The 26,686-nt window shown below is 39.7% G+C and overlaps 1 protein-coding gene across 11 annotated transcripts in view; it reads right to left on the bottom strand.

Annotated features, from left to right (window-relative positions):
• Rmdn2 (regulator of microtubule dynamics 2) overlaps positions 1 to 26,686 on the bottom strand; it is an 80,129-nt gene that overhangs the window by 36,302 nt on the left and 17,141 nt on the right. For all 11 annotated transcript variants that reach the window (XM_076942304.1, XM_076942303.1, XM_076942305.1 and 8 more), the window contains 2 exons: positions 4,371 to 4,545; positions 3,059 to 3,161 (listed from right to left, as the gene is read on the bottom strand). In XM_076942304.1, the coding sequence (XP_076798419.1) occupies positions 3,059 to 3,161; positions 4,371 to 4,545 (278 nt within the window). The remainder of the gene's footprint in view (positions 1 to 3,058; positions 3,162 to 4,370; positions 4,546 to 26,686) is intronic.

The raw sequence follows: 26,686 nt of genomic DNA, 5'->3' as shown, positions 1-26,686 counted from the left end.
CTAGTCCTTTTAATAGTCGCTATTGCAAACTGTTAGGGATGGTTGAAAAATGCAAGTTACTGGTCATGTCAGATACTAGTCTAGATTATCACAGAAATATGCATCCTGGGTTGAAGAGATGATGATAACTAGAGGCAAGCATTGTTTACTTGCCTCTGGTAAGTTGTCATGGTCACGTTGTTTAGATATGCTATAAATAGATAGATAGTCATCGAAAATCTCTGAGACTCACAGACTATGGCATTTAAGGATGCTTTTATTAATTTAAGCCCCTTTGACATTGAGACATGACAGCTCCTATTAGCACCCCATTTCTCTTCAAAGATGGTGCTGAGCATCAAAGAACCTCACAAGGATTTGCTTCAATTACAGCAAGCTAGTCACTGAGCAAAGAAAATGCCCTGAGCTCATCTGCAGACAGAATGCTGTCTAGAAAGGACAGACACAGGACACTCAACTTTCAAGCTCTTCCAAGATAGGGTAAAAAAGTCCTTCATAATTCCTGCTTCACCAAAGGTTTGTCAGATTTTCTGGGCCAGAAGGATGAGGATGATGCTCCAATATCTTAGAGAATATTGGGGACTGTCCAGGCAGTCAGCTGTCTCTGTCATTTCTATATTTTTTGGAAGCTGTGTCCCTGAACTTCCTACATATTCAGGTAATGTTTATTCCTTCTCAGGTCTCTGATGGGGTTGGAGACTATATAGTCATAGTCTTACTATAAGTTTAATATGTTTAGGATTTAATAAGATGTTCTAAGTCTAAGAAGATGATTTTAGGATGGTAATACAAATTAGCATAGAAAATGATTTAAATACAAAACTGAACTCACTAAAACAGGATAGATGATAGAATACTTTATCTAAATTGCCAAATATAAACAAACTGGCTTTTAAATTTAACTCTAACCTAATAATTTTCATTATTGTTTTAATAATTGTTCCACTATATGTTGTTTATTATTATAAGAGTAAGAGCCTTTTTATTTAGTCAAAAAGAGGAGTTGTTGAGGTTTGTTGTGTTGCTGTGTATTGTGATGCTAAATTCTGTATGTCAAGGTCTAGTTGCCTCAAGATGATTGAATTCTCACGTATGATACCTTTTGTTGTACAAACCTTGTTTGTTAATTTAAAACTATTGGTTAATAAAGATGCCTACAGCCTGAAGCTGAACAGGAGAGGTAGGCGGGGCTTCAGTTCCTGGGCCAATCTGGCTGCTAGATCTCTATCCTGTTTTCCCATCTCATACATCAACTCCTGTTCTAGCTTCATTCTGCCACTGTGACGAATACAATGACCAAAAGGGACTTAGAGGAGGAATAGATCACAGATCTTCATTGAAGAAAGTCAGGCAGGAACTCAAGCAGCACTCAGGAGCAGGCCTGCTTGCCATCCCACACATTACTTCTAACCAACAAACTTACCCACAGCCAAGGAAGAGCAGCAGAAACCAAACCATGGAGGAACGCTGCCTGATGGCTGGCTTGCAGGTGCATGCTTATCTAGCGCTCTTGTTCAGCCCTGAACTATCTGCCCAGGGATTGGCTCCGCCCACAATGGGTTGGGCTCTCCTACACCAATTATCAAGAAGGACAAGCTCCACAGACATGCTCACAAACCAAGCTGATCTAGGAAATACCTCAGCTCAGATCCCTTCTCAGACAGCTTCGTCAAGTTGACAGTTAAAGCTAAGAAGGACAACTCACTTGAGCTCTTGTTCAATTTAAAAACAGAGTCTAGAGAATTTTACCTGTGGGAACTGGTTATCTCCATAAGACGACTTCCCTACATGAACATCTAGCTCCTGCTATCGACTCCTCCTTTTCTTTATACAAACATAACACCCTGTAGTCTTAAATGACATCCCATTTCTAGTTGTCCCTTTCTACAGTATTATGTGAACAGCATCGCCTTCCCAACAAAGTCAGAAGCTTCCCTCCTGTATTTTGCCTCTGAGTCCCATCTGCTAACAGAACACCCACGAGGAGTGCCACAGAAAGAGATACATACTGCTGCTGAGTGTCAAACAGTTTTCACATCAATATGATTTTTCCCCCAGCAGATATGAATATAAATCCCTTCAGGCTCTGGTTGAAATTTTCTTTCCTTTGAAATTAATCTCTTTTCTAGAACTCTACCGTAGATAGTGTCTGATAACTGTATTGCTACAGAAAGCTGACTATGGAAAGGTGACGATGAATAGCACAGAACAAGAGGGAAGTCTCCATCTTCCTCCAGTGAGGAACTGTGGAGCGCAGAGGATACTCAGCAAGGAAATCTAGTGTCAGAGAGACTTCCACAGACTCTGGACATAAGTCCTTCGTGGAAATAAAGATGCCAGACTAGAGTGGGAGGAGTTCTCACTTGTTATTTCCTTCTTATACTATCATAGAAAAGCTTAGAAAACAGAAAGCTTTGGAACAAAACGAGAATAAAACCTGAGGCTCAGAGAGATGGGCACACAGGAGCTTTGACAAGAAAGCATTATGGCATCCAATTAAACATAAATACAACAACCAACAACAACAATCTGACAATCTTCTTGGTTTTTATTGTGATTACTGTTATTGTAGAAAGTTTCAAATGTATGCAAAATGTACATGTCAGTTTAAGGTATTGCCATTTTGGAAATCCCTGACAACCGAGAGGTTATTTGTATGTGTTCCTGGCCTTCCATGCCATAGGAAGTGAGCTGTGAGTTTAACTGGTAGGGTGCAGCTGGAGACCACAATCCTCCTTGGGTTATCACTGCGCCTCAAATGCTAGCACAGGTGTTTCAGCTTCCTGTGATATCATAAACTCAAAAAGTGAAATCAGGGTTTTTTTTTCCCTCCAGTTCCCTGCTTCAATATATTATTAGCTCAATTGTTTCAAAGGAAGATACACTTTAGTCCCAGAAGACCATTTTGTTCTGAGGCTGTGTACAGTTTTTCGTTATCAGAATATATTGAAATGGATTGAGTCTTTAACTTAGATGATTTCACTTGTATTAACTCCACTGATGGCTTATTGTACACAGCGCTGCCACCTGAGAACACCCAGCGCTGACAATCACTTACCAACGTTAGCATAATGTTTCTTTTCCTGTGTACTTGTAGATAGGTCATACATGTCTCCATAGGCACGGGCAAGTCGCCACAGAAACTCGATTTCTTCACTAAACTGGAAAGATAGCATTGCACACTAGATTAATGCATTCATTTGTCCAGACTGACTATAATTGCTTTCATCGTACCTTAAAAAATTTAGGCAGGTACAATGGTAGTTACAGATGACTGAATTTATACTATAGATAGTTAACATTTTAAATCTAAATATTTATAGCTAAGAAATATGACCAAATATACTGTTATATTTGGATTTTAAATCACTTAACATTGTACAGATATAATTACACATTCCTCCTGGACCAGGCATCCTCTTACTATCCTTTGTAAGGATACTGTCAGCATAAGAAACAGTTGACTGGGCATTTTAAGTAGTATTTTTAAATTGAAGTACAGATACTCAAAAAAGACATTACAATTTTTACCTAAATGATGCAATTATAATTGTAGATATTTTAAAAGTTTTAAAAACTTTTATTGACAGATCATCCTTGCACATCTTCATAGACTATAGTCTGATCTTTAATATATTATGTGTTGATCAGTTTGGGTTCACAGGTTTGCACAGCGTATTGAACTTGCTAATCCTTCTAGCCAACATTAGGCTTATATTGCTCATGGGCAAAAGAGAGACGTTATTTCTCCTCGAGCTCTCATGAGCCCTTATGTCCTTTCTTTCGGTAGTGATGGCGATGACTAACCCTTCAAGTCCAATATTCAACACTGTAGAGGGACTACTGATAGAAATAGCTTTAAATCCTGATAGATACTACACTGAAAGCAACATAGAAAACTTAGCAAATGCCTTTAATCCCAGCACTTGGGAGGCAGAGACAGGTGGATCTCTATGAGTTCGAGGCCAGCCTAATCCACAGATTGGGTTCCAGGACAGCCAGGGATACACAAGAGAAACCCTGTCTCAAAAAACAAAAACAAAAGAAAACTTAAAAAACATTTTTTTATTCTTTCCGGAGAAAATATTATGCCTAGATATAATGTCTTATTCTTCATGTTACAAAACATGCATTAAATATCCAAGTTAATAAAATCAAAGTAAATCTGTATAAGGCTGGTTCCTATTTTTATGACTTTAGATAAACCCAATTAACTCAAATTTAAATTTAAAGTTACTCAATTTATAAGAGTACATTTTTATTCTCTCCCTACGAATAGTGACACAGTACTGTAGTTTCAATATGAGCAGGGTGGTACTTTAATAAAAATTGAAAACTGTGTGAACATGTCGTTGCCACACAGCTCTTACCTTCTCTTTGTGGTCACAAAGTAGCTCAAAACTCTCCATTTTGTTAGACTCATTTAGCCGCAAATGGTCTACCTTCTGAAGGAGGACATCCAACTTTAGTTCCTCTATGTGTGTATTAAGAGCCTTAGGGACTGGGAAACTCTGGTCTTCTGTGTCAGTGTTAGCTGTAATATACCTAAGATGGCAGAAACAACCACCAACTCCCTTTAGACTTACACATAATGACCAGAGCAATCCTTTGAAAATGCAAGTTGAATTATTCCACTCTGTGCTAGAAAACATCACAGCACCCATTGTTACACAGGGAAAAGCCCAAGAGCTGACTACTGACAAAGACTTGGACAATACAACCATACTAACCCTAGTAGCTCTGTGATTTAATTTCTGACCAATCTTCTCAGTCACCGGTCCCTTCAGCCTCGAGGCGTTTGCCTGCTATTCTCTCTGATAGGATGTTCTTTCCTCTACACATAACCTCTACTCTTGGCTAATGTCTGTAGGAATGCATCTTTCTTAGTGTGGTCCACCCAGATCCTTCTACCAAATTCTACAACCCTGAATCTTTCTTCCTCTTCTTGATATGTTTATATTTTCCTCCATAGCACATGTTCTCTTTAATATGCTATTAATAATAATCCCATTGCATGTGTTCGTCACTTTTTTCAGAATCAGCCCCACTAGAATGTATGCCTCTTAGTGGTAAGGTTCACTAACAGAAGAACTAAGTACCCAAAGTACAGTTGTTAGATGCTGTTATAGATCACACCAAGCTGTAGAAACTCAGTAGGCACTCACTCCTAAATGTGTGTACATATTTGCACATGTTCAGTGCTATTCTATAGTTGACCATGATGTTCTAACTTTGTGTGTGTGGTGTATGTGTTCATGTGCATGTACATATATAAAATGGGGTGCACATTAAAGGTATGTGGAGGCCAGAAGTTGACACCAAGTATCTCCCTTAGTCACTCTCCACCTTGTATTTTGAGACAGTATTGATTATTTCACCTGAAGCTCACATAGTAGCTACACTGGCTGTACAAAGAGTACCTGAGACCTACCCATCTCCAATCCCTCAGTGCTGGGATTACAGATGACTGTGCCAGCATTTACATTGGGTGTTGGGGATCTGAACTCATGTTTGTGTGGCAAGCACTTTTCTGACTGAGCTTCCACTGTTTTACTTTTCAAACATTAACACTACCCTTTTATGTTGGCTAGTTTTATGTTAACTTGACAAGCCAAAGTCATTTGAGGAGGGAACAGCAGTTGAGAAATATTCCTACCAGAATGGCCTGTGAGGTATTTTCTTGGTTGGTGATTGACATGGGAAGGCCAAGCTTACTGTCACCCACTGTCACTGTGGGTGGTGGTGCCATCCTTGGGCTGGTGATCCTGGATGGTATTAGAAAGCAGGCTGAGCAGGCCATGGGGAGCAAGCCAGTAAGCAGTACTTAACTGGCCTCTGCATCAGCTCCTGCCTCCAGGTTCCTCTCCTGACTCCCTCAATGATGGACTGTGATGTAGAAGTATAAGCCAAAGAAACTTTGTTCTCTCCAAGTTGTTTATGTGTATGGTGTTTTATCACAGCAATAAAACCTTAACTAAGACAGAAATTGGTACTAGAGAGTGGACTACTTCTGTGACAGGCCTGCACATGTGTTTTTGGAGAGATAGTGGGAGAACTTTGGACCTTTAGGCTGGGAAAGGCTGAAAGGTGGTGAAGGAAGAAATGTTGCACCAGGATGAAATGAGGGGACTGTGGACTCGTGGGTGTCTAGGAATGAGGGCAGTGGACTGAGGAATAAAACAGAACGTTTAAGCCTCCAAGAAGACTCTTAGAAAAATTAAGGTTGAGTGTATGGCAAAAGTGCAAAACCTACAAGTCCATAAGCACCTAGACCTGCAAGAAATGCATGCTCCAAAAGGCTCGAACAGACCCTGAACTTTAGCTGATCACTGAGGGTCTTCTGAAACATGGAGTCAGTCCACAGGCCTGAACAGTCCACAGTTCTTTCAAATTCTCAATTTCCAACAAAGCTCGTGAGCATTCAAGGAGACGGTAAAAGGTAGTTAATTCAAAGAAAGAGAACAAATCTCTAAACACAGAAGCTAAAAAGGTGTGTGCTTTAGAGTTTCTAGTCAATGACTTTAAGACCATAGCCTTAAATTTAATCAAAAAGCTAAGAAGAAATAAAAAAGATAAAAGAAGAAAATCACATATGAAACAGAGTGTCAACAGAGAATCACACAGGAAAAAGAACCAAACATAGGTTATGGGGCTGAGACTGTGATAAAGAAACTGAAACCGGCTGGAAGTGAGCAACAGGAAATCCTAACATGGAATGCAAACAACAGGCAAACCTGAAGATTACTTTGAAAATGTTGTGAGGAAAAAAAAAGAATAAAGAATGAATGCAAATAGACAAAATCTGAAGAGACACCATTACGTTGATCAAATACCTATGATGAGGGCTCGGGGAGAAGACAAGAAAGGACAGTGGGGTTACTTGAAAAAATAATGTCAAAACCCCAGAACTGAAGGACAAGTACACAAAAAGCTCAGTTGACCCCAAGCAGAATAAATCCAAAGAGGGCCACTCAGGCACCTTAAACTTAACTGCTGATAGACAGAAAGAGCAATTCTCCACTTCATATGGGGGAAAAACAGGAGAGCTAAAACAATCCTGAAGAATGAAAGCAGTTCTGGAGGGATCACCATCCCTGACCTCAAGCTGTACTACAGAGCAATAGTAATAAAAACTGCATGGTATTGGTATAGGAGAACACAGGTTGATCAATGGAATCGAACTGATGACCCTGAAATAAACCCACACACCTATGGACACCCAATTTTTGGCAAAGAAGCCAAAATCATTCAATAGAAAAAAAAGAAACACCTTCAACAAATAGGCTGGTGTAACTGGATGTCAGCACGTAGAAGAGTGCAAACATATCCTTATCTCTCACCCTGCACAGCACTCAAGTCCAAGTGGATCAAAGACTTCAACATGTAATTGGATACACTCAATCTAATAGAACAGAAAGTAGGGAGCACCTTGAACTCATTGGTACAGGAGACAATTTCCTGAACAGAACACCAATGGCTCAGGTTCTAAGATCAACAATTGATAAGTGGGACCTCATGAAAGTTCAAAACTTCTGTAAGGCAAATGACACTGTCAATAGGACAAAAGAACTGGCCTACAGATTGGAAAAGGATCTTCACCAACCCTACATCTGACAGAGGACCAAAATTTATAAAAAAAAAAAACTCAAGAAGTTAGACATCAACAACCCAAATAACCCAATTAAAAAATTGGATACAGAACTAAACAGAGAATTCTCAACAGAGGAATCTCAGATGGCCGAGAAACACTTAAAGACATGTTCAACATCCTTATTTGTCAGGGAAATGCAAATCAAAACAACCCTGAGATTCTACCTTACACCAGTTAGGATGGCTAAGATCAGAAACTCAAGCAATAGCACATGTTAGAGAGAATGTAGAGGGAGGGGGAACACCTTTCCACTGCTGGTGGGAGTGGAAACTTATACAACCATTTTGGAAATCAATCTGGCAGTTTCTCAGAAAACTAGGAATAGCTCTACCTCAAGACCCACCTATATCACTTCTGGGCATGTACCCAAAAGATGACCCACTATACCACAGGGACACTTGCTCAACTATGTTCATAGCAGCCTTATTTGTAATAGTCAGAAACTGGCAACAACCTAGATACTCCTAAACTGAAGAATGGATAAAGAAAATGCGGTACATCTACACAATGGAATACTATTCAACTATTAAAAACAAAAACATGAATTTTGTAGGCAAATGGATGGAAATTGAGACTATCATCCTGAGTGAGGCAACCCAGAGCCAGAAAGATATGTAACAGTAGGTATGTACTCACAAGTGGACATTAGCCATGAAGTACAGGATAAACATGCTACAATCCACAGAACCAAACCAAAACAAAACAAAAACAACTGGGTAATAAGGAAGGCCCAAGGGAGGATGTGTGAATCACACTCAGAAGGTAGAAACTAAATAGTCACTGGAGGTGAATAGAAAGAGGAAACTGTGTAGGAGCCGGGCTGAGGAGAGGAACAGGGATGGTGGTCAGGTGTGGGCTGAGGGGAGTGAGAGAGGCTTGGGAGTGAGAATGGAAATATGGGAGGGGGTAACTCTGGTGACTAGCTTGAGGCTTAGGATGGGAAAGGGTACAGGAGAGTCTATGGGGGTGACTTCAGCTTAGATCCCTACCAGTGTGGGCTACAGAAACTGAAATAGCCACCTCACATAGCCAGGCAGGATTTCCCAAGGAGGGAGGGGGACATCAATTTACCCACAAAACCTTCCACCCAAAATTTGTCTTGCCTACAAGATGTGCAGGGATAAAGATGGAGCAGAGACTAAGGCAACAACCAACCAATGGCTGGCCCAACTTGAGACCCATTCCATGTGAGAGAGCCAATCCTTGATACTATTAATGATACTCTGCTATACCTGCAGACAGGAACCTAGCATAACTGTCTCCTGAGAGGCTTCCCTCAGCAGTACATAAAGGCAGATGCAGAGAGTCACAGTCAAACATCAGGCAGAGCTCAGGGAGTTCTGTAGAAGAGTGGGGGATAGAAGTAAGCAAGTCTGAGGGTTCAAGGACACCACAAGAAGACCCACAGTCAACTAACCTGGGACCACAGGGACTCACAAAGCCTGGGCCAAAGTCTGGGCCACCAACCAGGGAGCATGTAGGAGCTGGACCTAGACCCCCTACACATCTGTAGCAAATACACACCTTGGTGTTCATGTGTTTCCCTTAACAAGTGGATTGGGACTAAGTCTCTGTTCCCTGCCATTGGATTCCCCCCATCAACCCCCTACTTGTACTGCCTGGTTGGGCCTCAGTTGGATAGGTTATGCCTACATCTGCTGGGATTAGAAGCCCCAGGGAGGGGTGGTACCCAAGGGGGGCTCTCCTTCTCTGAGGAGAAGAGGAATAGGAGGAGGGATTTGTGATGGTGGAGCTGGAAAGAGAGGAGGGAAGGGTGTTGCCATCGGGATGTAAAGTGAATTTTAAAAAAAAAAAAAACTGGCAAAAAAAAAAAAAAAAAAAAAAAAAAAAACCCAAACCTCAGCACATGTCAAAGGTCATCATCACCTTTAGCAGACTTTGCAGCAGAAGCCTTGTTGATCAGTCAGCACTGAGGGGATGCATTTTAATACCATAAGAAAGGAATAACAAAATAATTCCAGCCAAAATTATCCTTCAAAAGTAGCAGAGAAATTAAATACTTATAGAAAAAAAAAGCCAAGTTTATTATCCCTTTACAAGAAACCCTAAAAGGAGTCCCTTCAGACTGGTTTCACACAAATAATATGAAGCAAATAAAAATGTAAATTTCTCAAGGCTGGGGATGTAGTTCAGTTGGTACAGTGCTTGCTACCTCTCATGGAGCTCCAAGTTCAATTCCCTACCCACATAAAGTGGGCGTGGCAACACATTTGTGTAATGTGGAGAAGGAAGACATAGGAGAATCCTAGATGACATTGTTCAAGGTCATACCTGACACTCTAGGCCACAGAGGACTGCCTCAAAACAACAACAACAACAACAACAACAACAACAACAACAACAACATTATCATCATCAACAACAACAACAACTACATTAAGGAATGGTAAGTTCTTTTAGTAAATGTAAATACATGAATAAACACTAAACCTAGTATTATCAAAATTCTGTTTTGAAACTCTACTTTTTATTCAGGATTTTTAAAAAGTATAAAATTATGAAAATATCTTAATGCTATATAATACAGGTGTAAATTGTGACAACAACATTAAACATGGGAGCTAAAAAGGAATAGAATTTTTTGCATGTAATTGAAATTTGGACCAGTTGAAAATCAATTGTTACATCTTTTTTTAAAAATTAGAAACCACAAAGAACCATTTAAGGAATCTATTAAAAAAGAAATAAGAACATATCACAAAACATACAATTTTAACACAAAAAAGAATTAATTGAAGAAATGAGTGGCAAAATATACTATATATAACACACAGAGAAAATAATAAAATAGCACTGGTAAGTTCTTTCCTATTTGTAATTATTGTATCAAATAGATTGATTTCTCAATAAAAATATATATTTGCAAAATAGATTTAAAAATTCAGGATTCAATGATATGGTGTTTACAAAACTCTAAAGATAAAACAGGTTAAAGGTCAAAGATGGAAAAAGATACTCTGTGCAAATGGTGACTAAAATAGGCTAACTACAGTAACTACACCCATAGACATAAAGTCAAAATCTGTAACAAAAGCCAAAGAACACTGGGACTGGGTTACTTAACTCTGCAATTGGATTAGTTATGGTTTTTCTGTGATGTTCTCCATTTATTACAAGATGGTCCCTTGATAAGGGGAGAGGCTTATCCTTATCTGTGGGTATAAGAACAAATATGTAGAATGGAGTTAGGGGTTATGCTGGTTTAGTAAAGTAATGGTGGTAGGTTCTTCTCCAAGAGAAGATCCAAGACCCATGACTTCACTAGCCCTGAGTAGTTAGAGTGGTTTCCAATGTTAGTCTTAGTTTCCCAGTTGTTGAATAGCACTTAATTCTAATTAGAGAGCTGTTGGTTACCCTCAAGGTATGAGTGCCAATACTGGCCGATAGATTTTTCTACAAAACAACTCCCATACCTAAGGCTCAGAGACTATTGAAGAAAGACTGAAGGACTTTAAGAGCCAGAGGACTAGGGAATTTACTCTACCCATAAAGTCTAGCCAACATGACTATCTAAACATGAGCTAACCAGGGACAACAACAACAAACATGCCAAAATAGATGGGGGAAAGACCATGAGGCCTCAGCCCTACACAAAAAACTACAGGCAACTAAGGAATGCCAAGAGTGGGACACATAGTCTTGCCTAGGGATTGTCTAATCCCAAATGGTCACTCCTGAAATATACATGCAAGTAACATTATATGGACTTAGCAGGATATATTTAGGAATAGATATATTTAGGAATAGGATGTACATCAATATGTACATCCATATACATATATACATATGACAACAATTAATGAAAAAAGAAGCCATCAATTTGAAGGAGAGCAAGGAGAAATATATAGAAGGGTGTGGAGGGAGGAATGGGAAGGGGAAATGATGTAATCACATTATAATATCAAAAATAAATAATTTGAAGGATAAATAACAATATATTTAGCAAAATGATCAATTTATTAAGAATAAATTATAATAATAAGTATCTATGCACCAGACATCAAAGCTTCTGAATAGAATACATAAGGCAAAATTTGACAGAGTTGAAGGGAAACATAAAATGAATGCCAGTGTCCTATGTCTCTTCTTGTAGCACCAGGTGCTGAAATTAGGGCCCCAAACATGTCACGCAAATGCTCTATCGTCAAGCTACATACCCAGCCTGCATGTCCCACTTTTAGTAATGAATGAAACAATAGCATATCAGGAAGGAAACTGATTGGAAAATGATGTAAACATTACTGTAGACCATGAGCCAAATAAGGCCTCTATACAATAACAGACTACATATGTTTATCAAGATAAACATCCTTCAATCCAGATCACGTTATACCACAAAATGTCTTAATGAATCTAGAAATGTTTGCAATGCATAAACTGTCTTTTTTGTCTCTTGAGATTCATACAAGTGCCCACCATTATACCTGGAACAGATTCTCTTTTCTGATCATAATAGAATGAAATCAGAAAATGACAAAAAGAAAACTGAAAATCCAAGGATATTTAAAAATTTAGCAATATGTTCTTTGTGTATTTATGAATGTGTAGGTAGGGCACAGTGTATTCATGATATCCAGGTGCATGTGTGTATGTACATACATGTGTATCCAGGTGCATGTATGTATGTACATACATGTGTATTTGGGTGCATGTGTGATGTATATACATGTGTATCCGGGTTCATGTGTGTATGTACATACATGCAGAGCTCAAAAGACAGACTTGGGTGTCATTCCTCAAAACAGTCCACCTTAGATTTTTTAGTTTATTAATTATAGTTATTATGTGTGTGTATACATGGTGCCCTTACACCACGGCATAAGGAGGATGTCAAGAGGAAAGCTCTGTGGAACTGGTGCCTTCCTTTTACATTTATGTACTTTCTAGAGCTTAGACTCAGGGTTGGTAAGCTTCCGTGGCATAAGCTTTTACCCACTGAGTCATCTTGCTTGTACCTTGTTTTGTTGAGAGAGTCTCTCACTGGGACCTAGGGGCTCTCTGATTAGGCTAGGCTAATGGCTAAGAAGATCCCAGGGAACTACCTGTCTCTGCTTCACCAGTGCTGGGATGACAAGTGAGGGCTCACCATAACCAGCTAGGTCCTCATGTTCATGTGGTGAACACGTTACTTCCTGAGCTATCTCCCTGTTCCACATTCTTACACATCCAGTAAGCCAAATAAAAACCATAAGGGGCACTACAAGATATCTAGTTGAATGCAAATGAAAGCATAGCAAATTCTATGAACGCAGCAGTGATAAAAGGAAATTTATAGCTACAAATTCTTATATTAATAAAGAAGGTCCAAAAACAATCTAAATGTACACTGTGGGAAATTAGAGAGGACAAACTCAACTCACAAAACAAACAAACAAACAAAAAAACAAAAACTAAACAACTAAAACCCAATAGGGATTAGAATGGAAATAAACGAGACATAGAAAAATGATAGAAGAAAAACATCAACAGAAAAAGTATGTGTTCTTTAGAAAGATCAGCAAAATTTGTAAGGCTTTGTTTTGACTGATTGACTGAAAACAAAAGGGAGAGCCAAGTAAAATGAAATGCAGATATTACTTCTGGTGTTATAGAAATAGGATTGTAAGCAGAATTGGTGTAGACACATTAAATAACCAAGATGAAGTGGGCACATTTCTCAAAACTCACAAGTACTAGACTGAGTCAGGAAGAGATAGAAAATCTCATGACATAGGCAAATTTCTCAAAACATGCAAATGCTAGACTGAATCAGGAAGACATAGAGACTTTTTTATTATTACTTTTATTTTTTTACAGATCAGACGTTGCCCCTTACTCGGTCCTCCCTCCCCCCTATCCCACAGTTCCTTATCTCATTCGTCCTTCCCCATGTCTACAAGAGGATGTTGCCCCCATCACCAGGCCTCCTCACTTCCTGGGGTCTCAAGTGTTTTGAGGGTTAGGCGTGTCTTCTCCAACTGAGGCCAGACCAGGCAGTCTTCTGCTATAGATGTGTTAGGGGCTTCAGACCAGCTCCTGTATGCTGCCTGCCTGGTTGGTGTCTCAGTGTCAGAGATCTCAGGGGTCTGGGTTAGTTAAGACTGCTAGTCTACCTATGGGGTAGCCATCCTCCTCAGCTTCTTCTAGCCTTTCCTAATTCAACCACAGGGGTCCTTGACTTCAGTCCATTGGTTGGGTGTAAGTATCTGTGAGTATTTCAGTTAGCTATTTGTTGTGCCTCTCAGAGGTCAGTCATGCTAGGCTCCTGTCTGTAAACACACCATAGCATCAGAAAAGGTGTCAGGCCTTGGAGCATCCCCTTGAGACAGTTAAATGGATGGAACTAGAAAATTTCCTGAGTGAGGTAACCCAATCACAAAAGAACACACAGGGTATTCACTCACTGATAATTGGGTATTAGCCCAGAACCTTGCAATACCCAAGATTCAACTCACCACATGAAGCTCATGAAGAAGGAAGACCAAGTGTGGGTCCTTTGGTCTTTCTTAGAACGAGTAACAAACTACTCAAGGGAGCAAATAGGGAGACAAAGTGTGGGACAGAAACTGAAGGAGGGGCTGTCTGGAGATCATTCCACCTGGGCATCTGTCCCATGTGCAGTCACCAAAGGTAAATGCTGATGTGGATGCCAGGAAGTGCATGCTGACAGGAGCCTGATATATCTGTCTCCTTAGAGGTCTGCCAGAGTCTGACATATACAGAGGCAGATGCTCACAGCTAACCACTGAACTGATCAAGGGGTTCTCAATGGAGGAGTTAGAGAGAAGGAGCTGAAGGAGCTGAAAGGGTTTGTGGCCCCATGAGGAGAGCAATAATACCAACAAACCAGAACTCCCAGGGTCTAAGCCATCAGCACATAGGGAGGGACCCATGGCTCCATCTGTATATGTAGGGAAGGATGGCCTTGTCGGGCATAGGTAGGAGAGGAGATCCTTGGTCCAGTGAAGCCTGGATGCCCCAGTGTGGGGGAATTTGAGGGCAGGGAGGTGGGAGTGGGCGGGTGGGGCACATCCTTATAGAAGCAGGAGAAGGGGGGATGAGATAGGGGGTTCCTGGGCAGGGGATGGGGGAGTGGGGTAAGGGGATAACATCTGAAATGGAAATAAAATATCCAAAAAAGAAAAAATTAAAAAATAAATAAATAAATGAAAAAAATGTTCAAAGTCCTTAGTTAGGAAGGAAATGCAAATGCAAATGACCCTGAGATTCCACCTCACACCAGTCAGTATGGCTAAGATCAAAACCTCAGGTGACAGCAGATGCTGGCGAGGATGTGGAAAAGAAGAAACACTCCTCCATTGCTGGTGGGACTGCAAACTCGTACAACCACTCAGGAAATCAGGCTGGTGGATCCTCAGAAAATTGGAAATAGTTCTACCTGAAGACCCACCTATGCCACTCTTGGGCATATACCCAAAAGATGCCTCACCATACCACAGGGACACATGTTCCACTACGTTCATAGCAGCCTTATTTGTAATAGCCAGAAGCTGGAAACGACCCAGGTGTCCCACAGCAGAGGAATGGATACAGAAAATGTGGTACATTTACACAATGGAATACTATTCAGCTATTAAGAACGAGGACATCCTGAGTTTTGCAGGCAAATGGATGGAACTAGAAAATACCATCCCGAGTGAGGTAACTCAGATCCAAAATGACCTACATGGAATGCACTCTCTAATAAGTGGATATTAGCCAAAAAATGTACAGAATACTTAGGATACAATCCACAGAACTCAAGAAGATCAACAAGCAGAAGGGCCCAAGTGAGGATGCCTCAATTCCACTTGGGAGTAAGAAGAAAATAATCATGTGAGGCAGAGGGAAGGAGGGACCTAGGTGGGAGAGGGGACAGGAAGAGAAAGGGGGAACGTGATCAGGTATGAGGAGGATGGTGGAAAGCCCTGAGGTCCAGCAGAATGAATGGAAACATGCAACCTCATGGGGATGGGAGTTAAGGGACCCTCTAGAACTCACCAGAGACCTAGGAGCTGAGAGATTCTCAGGACTCAAGGGGAGGGACCTTAGATGAAATGCCCAACAGTTGAGAGAGGAAACTTGTAGAGTCCACCTCCAGTAGAAAGACAGGGCATCAAGTGGAGGGATGGGGTTAACATCCCACAGTCAAAAACTCTGACCCAGAATTGTTTCTATCTAAAAGAACTGCAGGGACAAAAATGGAGAAGAGACATAGAAACTCTTAACATTGAAAAGGAGCAAGGAGATTGTGAATTAGTAATCAGAAGCTCTCAGCAAGTCTAGGGCCAGATGGCTTCCTTGAATGCTAGTAAATGTTTTGTTTGAAACAGGGTTCTGAAACTCACTACATAGACCAGGCTGGCCTTAATAAAATCACAGAGGTCCACCTGCCTCTTCCTCCTGAGTTATAGGATTAAAAGCATTTGTAACCAGGCCCAGCTCTACCATACCTTTAAAGCAGAATTAAGAGCAGTATTCATCAACTCTCCCTCTGTCTCAACAATTGAAGAGAGCAAAACAACTCAGACGTAGTCTATGAGGTCAGCATTGCTCTGATAGAAACATCAGACAAAGATACTACCAGAAATGAAAACTATAGACCAATATCATCTCTGATGAATATTTAGGCAAACATTCTTAAGTACTAGCAAACAGGATTTAACCACATATTATGAAAGACTATAGCCTACGACAGAGTAGGACTTATTATCTTGGATACAAGGATAACTTAATACATGAAAATAAAGCCACATAATACACTATAGCAACAAAATGCAAAGAAAAAACACAATATCATTTCCACAAATGCAGAGAAAAAGTATTTGGCAAAATTTTGTGTTTTATGATAAAAATGGAAGAAAATTGCTTCAATGTACTAAAGATTACATATGAGAAGCACAATGGTAACATGTCCAGTGATGGGAAATGGAGAGCTTTTTCTTTAGACCAGTTAGTGAGGATGGAACCGCCTACTTTCACAAGGTCGTTTCAATATGCCACTCAAAGTCCTACTCAGAGCAATTAGGAAAAATGAAGAAACAAAATAGAAACAAAACACACACACACACAAGCATGTAACACATGCATACACATGTACATACATACACACATGTACATATGCATACCTATCATAATATACATATACATACATGCATATATACACACATGCTCACATGTGTATACAAGGGCACACACATACCCACAGGCATACACACACACACACACACACACACACACACACACACACTATAATCTCTAATAAACACATGCAGCAAAGCTGAAGATACAGTAAACAAGACTCAGCGGTGCTATGCATTGATAATGAGCTATATAAAAGGTAAACAGTAAAAACTGATTCTATTTCTAACAGCATTTCAAAGAATAAAATAAAGATTAACTTAGGCAATTTAATGACCTCTGTCCTAATAGTTTGACCCGCTCTGTTTGACTTAGGCTTGGTTCCTCCTTCTTAGGCAACCTCACTCCTAAGAAGTCATCACACCAATGTTGATCTTAGTATCAACTCCTGATCTGCAGGAAGCACCATGATCCCAAACTCCTAGATTCAAGTAATTCTCCTGCCTCAGCTTCCCAAATAGCTGGAATTAAAGGCATGAACTACTGTGCCTGGTGATATGTATCCTTATAACATATTGTTCAAGAGTATAAAAAAAGATCAAAAAGAAATTTCTCATGTGTTTATAGGCTTAATATTAAGATGCCAATGCTACTCTAAAATAGTTTATAGCTTAAATGTGATCCTTCTCAAAATATCAATAATAATCTTATAGAATATAAAAATCTATCCTGAAATTCCTTTGAAATCTCAAGAAACACCTGGTGGCCAAAACAATCTTGAAAAAAAAAAAAAAAAGAACAGTGTTGGAGATCTCACATTTCTCAATTCAAATTTACCACAAGACAAGAGAATCATAGCAGTGTGGTATGAGCATAAAACCCACTTATTACACCAACAGAAGAGAATACAGAACCAGGAATAAACACACGCATTAAGTATATGGTCAAATGAGTTTGACAAGGGTCCAAGACTATGTTACTTTTAATCTTTTTAAAATAAAGCCACTGACTATAATGAACTCAAATAAAATCATCACAGAGCTAGGATGAGACAGCCACTCTGGCACTTGCCTTGGCTCAGCTCTATGTGCTCAGTGAATTCCTGCACAGTTGAACAGCTCTTCTGAAGCCGTAGAGCTTCTCATACTGCCTTGCACTTTACTATCAACTATATTTGTATTCAGCTATCCAGCACAAAAATGAAAAGAAAAAAAATACCACGACACCATGACCTAGCTGAAACAACGAAACAATCAGTTTTATATCCCCTTGAATGATCATTTGTCTTGCCTGAATTTTGTCCTTCCTCATCATCTAATTTGTAGTCTTTTAAAGAGTACTCAGCATCCCTAGTCAGCAAAGACATGCAAATTAAAGTTGCTTTGAGATACCATCCCACCCCAGTCATCAAGAAACCATGAAGTCTGGAGAGGATGTGGGACAGAGGAGTCTTTATTCACTGTTAGTGAAGCACAAATTCATATGGACATTATGCAAGTCAGTTTGAAGATTCCTTCAAATTCAAGTTAGAACTACTGTATAAGACAGCTACTGGGCATGCACCAAGACCATAATGATAAAGAAAGAACAGTACATTAACAAGTAATGTTGGGAAAACTGTATTTCTACATGCAAAAGAATCAGTTTTGATAACATGTCCTTTGGTGCTAGAGTGATGACCAGCATTTAAGACGATCAGCTTGCTATACAACCATGAGGTCCAAAGTTCTGATGTCATGATGTCAGAACTCAGGTAACAAGCTAGGTTTCATACACAAAGAAATTGGTAAACACATCTTTAAAATATTGTATCCTGAGATCCTTATAATCAGCATCATAGCCAAAAATAACAACAAAATATACAAAGACCTAACTGCAAAACTAAACTATACAACCCTTAGAAGGAAACATAAGATCTCATGCCAGTGAATTAATAATTAGTAATTTCTTGGCTATAATACCCAATGGATAGGTAATGAGAGAAAAATATTAAAGCAGATGACTAGGTCAGGATTATACCTAAATATAAACCTTCTGTTAATATAAAAAACACAACTGGGGAAGTCAAAATTCAACCCAGACGTGTGGAGGAAATAATTGTAACTTATATTTCTGATAAGAGGTTAATATCCCCTAATACATAAGGAACTTCTAAAAGAGCAACAACAACAAAATGGATAATGTGATTTTTTTTTAAAGTGCAAGGAATTTGGATAGATTTTCTCCAAAGAAAATCACATCAAAAGATGATCAAACTCAAATGAACTATTACTTAACACCCATTAAACAAAACAAATAAATGTTGACAAACTAAGGAAATAAAGAAATCCCACACCTCTCTGGTATGAATGCAAAATTAGTGCACGTATTGCAGAAAACACTAAGATAAATTCGTTCCTTAAAAAATATAGATGCAAAAGCAATTTAAAGTAAGTATATAATTAAGTTATTAAGCAAAATTTCTGGGCTATGGGCTATTGAGATAACTCAATAGATAAAGGCACTGGTCACCAAGTCTGATGATGTGAATGTGTCATCTGGGACCTACATGGTAGAGAGAATTATCTCCTAGAGGTTGACATCTGGCCTCCCCCCACACACTATAGCATATACCACATATGGATCCCCTAAATGAATAAATGTAACTTAAAACACTGAGTTCTAAATAATCTACATTTTCCATTACATCACTGTTTAATTCTTGTGTTAATGAAAACTCTGTCCATGTGTCTGAGTGGGAAATATGATGAGTACTCACTGATACAAATAAAAATGTATGAGTCAATCATGGTAACTCTATAAATTACATACATTACATTACCATCTCTAGGGATCAGGATCAAAGTAGACATTGTACTCTAAGGATGCATTATATTCAGGTAATTTATACAGAAAAACTTGGTGTCATTTTCAGACCACAATATTTTATGAAATTTATAAATTTGGAAATTCAGGACTAGCCAATCTTTGGAATATAAAATCATCTTTGGCTTCTACAATTCTAATAATGTCTACAAACTTTCAAAATCACACTATTACATTTAAACCCACAATATAGAAATCTCTTCCCCACACTGTAGCAAAGATGCGTAAGAACAGGTTTCAAGAGAACTGAATACTAGTTTCTATCGTCTTTGGAGAGTGATTTCTGGGAAAATTTCCAATTTGAGCTGCCCTTCTCGGAAAAAGAAAAATCTGAGGTGACCTTATTTCATCCATTTCAATAGGTGAAGGTATGTCTTCATCTAGAGGTGGGGTAGCAAAGCTTTCTTCTCCAAAGGAGCCTGAGGTAACTTCCACAGTTAAGCTATTGATAGTTTGGTACAGTGAAGAAAGTTCATCATGGAGGAGGCTGGCAGAAGTTAAATTCTGAGACACATGCTGTTCCAAACCAGCTGGAGAGTGATTTCTACTCTGACTCTGAGACCTGTGATAAAGGGCATCTTCCAAATTCTTACTGAGTTGGTCATATTCTTGGCTATCAGCAACAGACACATTTGCTTGACTGGAAGAAGAAATAACAGTTGGAAGAGAAAAGATAGATGTCGTTAGACTTGGTGGGTAAGACGTTCTCTCAGCACTCCACTGGCCTGAAGAAATGGCTTTTGTTTCCAGATTTGAAGTGTATCTATTGCCATGTTCAGGATCAGAGAAGCTTATACGTTTTTGAGCATCAGTAATAGTTGACTTTTTAGAAAAGCCTTGCATTTCGTTCAGACTACCTCGTGGAGTATCATAGTTAATGCTATCCCTGTGACAGGAAACTACACTCAACCTGCGGGATGAAAGATAGTTTCGAGATTTAATCAAAGTGAAGTGATCTGGAGGTTTTGTGGCACTGGAAGATACGTCTTCCTGAGAATCAAAGTTAACTCTATTTTCCCGTCGTCTACTCTTTCGGAATCTCTTCAGTAAAGCATGTCTTCCTTTGCATGGAAATAAGCCAATAGCTGTACTTGAGGAAGACAGTTTTCTACCTATCTTACACGATGAAGAAGGACGACATGTTATAAGACCCAGAGCCACTTTTGATTGTAAATTGTGAGGGGATCCATGACACATGCGTTGTGGAGTAAGCCGATCTTCATAATTTGGTTGGAAGCACCGGTCCTCTTTCCAGCAGCTAGAGTAGAGAGGGGGCAAATGAAGAAGAAAAAGCAAATGGGGAGCTGAATGGAGACCTAGCAAACTTTCTAAAGGATAATATCTACCACACCAATGGGAAACAACCGCTAATTAGAAAATGGTGTGGCTAAGTTTAATGGCCACAAAGATGTATCCAAAAGAATGCACAGAAAGGTAGATTACCTCCTTCCAAGATCCCACCCACTCTGTTAAAGCTCAGGGGTGGGAGAGGGAAAGAATCAGGGAAGTAGGCAGAAAGAAAAATAAAGAGAAACATAAAAATGACATCAGGTATAACAGGTCCCAGAGAGTTAAAATCAATCTCTCCCTCCCTGGCACCCCCCCTCATATCTGCCATGGATGAAGCAAAAATCTGTCTGGGGTGGGAAGATGCTTCAACTAAACACACAGATCTCCAGCTACTGTGGGAAACTAAAGGCAACACTACCTGGCTTTTGGATACTTTCAACGTTCTTTGACACCCAAAACGTGAAACACGTGGAATGTGTTTTGCTTTATTCTGCTTTGTCTTTAAGGCATACCTTAAGCATTTTCCCATACTGAATTTAATCCAGAGTAAGTCTTTCCCTTCTAGGCCATCATTCATAAGACGTAAAATGCCCTGTGTAGGTGGAACAGGTCAGAAGACTGAATACTTAAGCTGCATGTGGAATTGCCATGGCAACCACACAGAATGTAAGGACAGAGACTCTAGAACGCACTGACATTGCTTTAGAATGAAACCGTTCTGTGGCTCACCTTTCCGAAGAGCTGCAGTGTCTATAGCTATGGAACGTGTATTCTGATTTCCTTATGTCCAAGGAGTCAGCTGACAAATTAAGAGCTCAACACGCAGTTAAGTGAAGGAGATAATGGGACTTCTGCCAGTTTTCCTTGGGATGGCCTCTTGCCAGCAATCTTCTACATCCATGGTCTCCTAATCCTCCTTCCTTCCACTTGAATATTCTTTTCCCGATGCCTTTATATCCAGTGAAGTGGTAAAGTGACTCTTAAAGAATTTGTACTGAAGATATACCAACGGGGGAGGAAACATTTAAAAGGCAGCACCTGTTTTTCCGAACCACAGCCGTGGACTTACTGTTGGTAGCCATTTTCACACTCCAGTGGTAATGCTTGGTAGAGGAGACAGACCCTGGATCTCTTCACTCCCTAAGTCTTTGCAGAAAAAAATTTTCCTGACCCCTTTTTAGTGCATTTGATACATTTAATCCTTTCCTCCCCCCACCCCTTGATTCATGGTACTGGGGATGCAGTCCACAGGCTTGCCGTTGCTAGGCAGGTGCCTCACCAACACTAAGCTGCATCCTCAGACCTGTTTATTCCCTTCTAACTGAGAAAACGTTGATATTTTACAGAACTTTCCACAGATTAGACAGGGCTCAAAGCATCACTATATATTATCTCAATTAAAACTTAAAACACACTATTAACCAAATTTTAGTTAAAATAGTTTTATTTGTTACTGAATGTTTGTCTGGGGGTGGGGTGTGCATACCACGACATCACAGCATGTAGGTGGAGGTCACAGGACAACCTTTGGGAGTTGGTTGTCTCCACCTTGGGTTCCAGAGGTTGGACACAGGTTGTCAGGCTTGTGTGGCAAAGGCCTTTACCCTCTGAGACATCTCAGTGGCCTTACCTACACTTTAAGAAAAGAATTCAGGTTTGGAAAACTGATGTATGTAGTTAAGCTGAGTCAGGATGCATGGTTGTGTCAGTTGGATGGAAGCAGAGGGCCTCATTGCTGCTCGTGAAAGCTTACTCTTCCTTGGCTCCTCAGTCCTCTGCTGGTCTGCTCTGGGCTGGGGTTGTCTTTCTCTGTTCTCTCACCTGAGCACACACTTGTTCCCACAGTTCCCAGTGTCCTTTGCCACTTGTTCCTTCCACCCACTCCTGTAGCACTGGCTCCAGAAGGCTGCACATGCCTTTCTTCTGTCTGCCCACACTACACACATACTTGGGCAACAACGTCCACTCCTCCAGAACCTGGGCTTTGCAAGCACATTGCTGGGATGGTCCACAACGGAGGAACTCCGGCTCTGCAGCAGTCTCCTTTCACAGCTGCAGGCGACTGAGTGCTCGAATGGGCAAGGCCTTCAGTCTCTCAGCAAGTCCTTGTCCTTGCCAGGTGGGTCAGCCAAGCACCTAATTATACAGGATGCTAAGCACATGAAATGTTTTGTGTGGTCCTTCACCTTTGGGGTGGGGTTGTCTCTGGTTAAAATGCCTGAGAGCATTCCTCTTCAACACCCTGCTTCATCGGAAAGAAAGTGGTTGAAGCTACAGGACTGTTTTGTTCTCAGTTGTGTCTCCAGAGTTCAGACAGTGCCTGGCATAGAGTAGACACAGTCAGCGAACAGAGGGACTTCGGATATGTTCTGAGTTTCTCTCTCCTAGCCCTTCTCCTCTCCTTCTCTTTTTCTCCCCTTTCCCATCATGAAAGAGAAGATCTATTTGCAAACCAAAAACATATGACAATATGCTCAATAAAACTAATGTTCAGAGGAATACAAATTTGAAAATTATTAGTTAACACTTCATCTTCATAAATTTGACTTAAGTTTAAAGACCGACGCTTTAAGTATAAATACAGGACAACAAGCATTTTTATAGTCACAGGTTTGTGAATTGGGTGTATTTTAAAGATTTATTAATATACATATAACCAATACATGGAGTCTCTAAGTCAGCACTTCAGACACATGCTTTAAAACTTTCTACACGTGTCTAAGGAATTATAAGGGTATTCACTGAAGCATTATTTATAGGAGCAAACAAATGATGCTCTAAATATTCACTAATAAGACAGATATATATCCCATCCATGGGATGCAGGACTACATTTCAAAAGAAACATGTTTATATGCATCAACATAGGAAAGTCTCAAAACAGAAAAAAAAAATGAATGCATAAACAGCTACAAAAATCCAATGCATCACAAAATGTGATTTCTGTAATTTTTACAAACAAAACCCCATTTATTCCTTGAATATAAGAACACAAGCACCAGAGGAGACAGGGAACCTGTCAAAGAGTGTGCACAGATTAAGGTAAGGGGCATCTCCTAAAGAAAAGATCTCAATTACAATGTCACATTGTGAATAGATCTGAAAAAAATCATTTTCTAACTGTAACACCTTTGAGCAATACAAAATCATTATTACAATCAGAGTCTCTTTGCCTGGAAGCCTAGACATGAATTTCAACACCAAACTGACCTGACAGAAGTCAATAAACGTAAGATAGAGTTGCCAAAACCAACAACAAAAGACCTCATTCCTAGGCAAGGTCTGCATTTCAGCTCAGAGGTCAAAGGTAAAGGATTCTCCAGTAAACCTGGCAAGCAGACAAGCTCCTACCAGTCAGCAGCCACACTCCACTCTCAGCACTTTATTGTTATTCCTGAGTCAGCACAATCTAAAGACTGGTATATGCCTGTACTTACTGGTTTTCTTCTGGGGTCTCTGAAATACTTGTGTTGGCTAAAATGTCCCTGGTGGGAAGCTGGTTGAGATCAGGCAAGTTCCAAAAGGAGAGAGGAGGCTTAGAGAGGTGACTAACATACAGATATTTATCTACAGAAACAGGATAGATACATCTTTTTGTATCTCATTAAAAATTAAATTAAAATATGATTTTATTTTGCTTAAAACTGTTCTAAAGCAGTGTTAGATAGGAAAGGGTTCTTCCCATTCACTTAGTCTAGTGCATTTTCTACAGTTTAGTCTGTTACTAGGACTGTATTATATGTACCCTTATATGTTATTGTTAACAAAAGCACCCATGGGTTCCTTCCGGTCTGGGCCAGGGCACTGAGCAGATCTTGGGTGGCAGCTCTGCCCCCCAACCTTCAAGAACCCAGAGGAAGCGGAGATCCCAGGCGCTCTAACTCGGGCAGTATCTTAGAATACACAGCCTTGGTGTATCTACTCATCAAGTATACAGAGCAGACCTGCCCAAACCTCCGATGTCCTGGAATTCCATCTGGATTCAGTGAAGACACAGCATCAGAGGATTATCAACTTACTCTTCCCCCCACCCCTCTTCTAATATCTCAACGCCTGTAATCAGCCTGAAGAAGTTACAGAAGAGTCAGCGCCCCTATTCCCTGGGCTTGGGAACTAATGTGGTTAATAATGGTCTGTCTTTCTAGGGAAAAGTAGTGGTTTTGTTGGAACAGGGAGGATTAGCTAGGACTTATTGCACAGCCGTAACCTATTGGTAGAAATCTGTATAATTATTATCAAGATGAAGTTATAATTTCTTAAATGGTACAAAATTTACTTTGATTTCAAATTTAAGGTTTTCATTGGTACCAGCTCCTTATTAATATAAAAGTGAGATGAATATTGATACTCTCATGGGCAATGTGCTTGTATAACACATTTAGGAATACAAGGCCTAGACCCAGTCCTTCCTTAACTTTTTTAACTGATTTGGGATGGTTAACCTAGGAGTTAAGGGACTATAGCAAATTTATGGCTTTGAGTTAATTGTTAGGAGGTTAACCATATTTTATTTAGAAATAGCCAAGAGGAGTGAACAGACAACAGTCCAGGTGACCTTACATGGATAGTTGGTTTTCAAAACGTCAGAAGTCCATAGAATTGACGCTACAAAAATTTATATAAATGTCCATTCTGATTAGAGACCTGTCTGCTCCTGACAGCTTCCTGTTGTGGATTCTAAGAAGAAATTGAGCATCCTTGAAGTTATGCCAGTTGTGTGGTGACAGCCACTAGGCAAGAATTGCCTCTTTCCATCTACAGACTAACTACTGTCCTGAAGAGGACACACATGTAAAATAGTTGACTGATTATATCTGCCCAGACAGAGTAATCAGCCCTTAATAATCCTGCATCACTAAGGTCTGTCAGATGATTCTGGGCCAGAAGGCTGAATATTTGATGCTCGAACATTCGGTAGTATAGGGGCTTCTCAGGTGTTCAGAGGTCTCTATAAATTGGCTAAGTTTTAGAAGCTATGTTTAGTACTTCCCATAACTTCAGTTAACTCAGTCATTCTGGATTTCTGACGGGGTTGAAGACCCATAGTCTCATAGCCAATCCTGGCTATTTACTTTGAGAGAAAAGATCTGAGTAGATAGTTTTCAGCTGACATTCATTATAAAGCCAAAAAAAAAAAAAAAAAAAAAAAAAAAAAAAAAAAAAAAAAAAAAAAAAAGCCAGGATCAAAAGTAAGTGTTTTAGTTAGAAGAGATGACAGAGGTTCTGGTTAGTCAACAAAATGATGGACTGGGTATTAGAACTATCTTATACCTCACTGGTACAATTAGGAATAAGTATGCTCTAACTAACTGTATTTTGAGAGAAAAGTTTTACTTTAACAGGAAGAGTGATATGTAGGAGGAGCTAAGTGGGAAAGAGTACTGAGAGGAAGAGATGGAGTAAGGAGAGAAGATGAAGGAGAGGAGAAGCTAGGTGATGAGAGAGAGAAAGAGAGAGGGGACATGGAGGCAGATGTTCACAGGTCTCCACCAGTCAAAGATAGTCTTTATATCTAGGTTGGGTATTGGGTTACCCTTCTGGTTGAGCATTACCAAACTTATAAATCCTTTGATTAACATTTAAAAAAAATTGTATAAAAGCAAAAGGAAAGGGGGGCATGGGACAGGGGTTTTCTAGGGAGGGGAAATGGGGAAAGGGGATGGCATCTTAAATGTAAATAAAATAAAATGAAAAAACAAAAAACAAAAAACAAAAAACAAAAAACAAAAAACAAAAAACAAAAGCACCCATGATCAAGCAAGAAGAAGTATGGCTTCAGCACCTGTGTCTTAAAGTTTT

This window comes from Arvicanthis niloticus, chromosome 11, assembly GCF_011762505.2.
Source record: "Arvicanthis niloticus isolate mArvNil1 chromosome 11, mArvNil1.pat.X, whole genome shotgun sequence".
NCBI lineage: Eukaryota > Metazoa > Chordata > Mammalia > Rodentia > Muridae > Arvicanthis > Arvicanthis niloticus.
The sequence above is the reverse complement of the archived record's forward strand: the minus strand, read 5'-3'. Positions and strand labels throughout refer to the sequence as shown.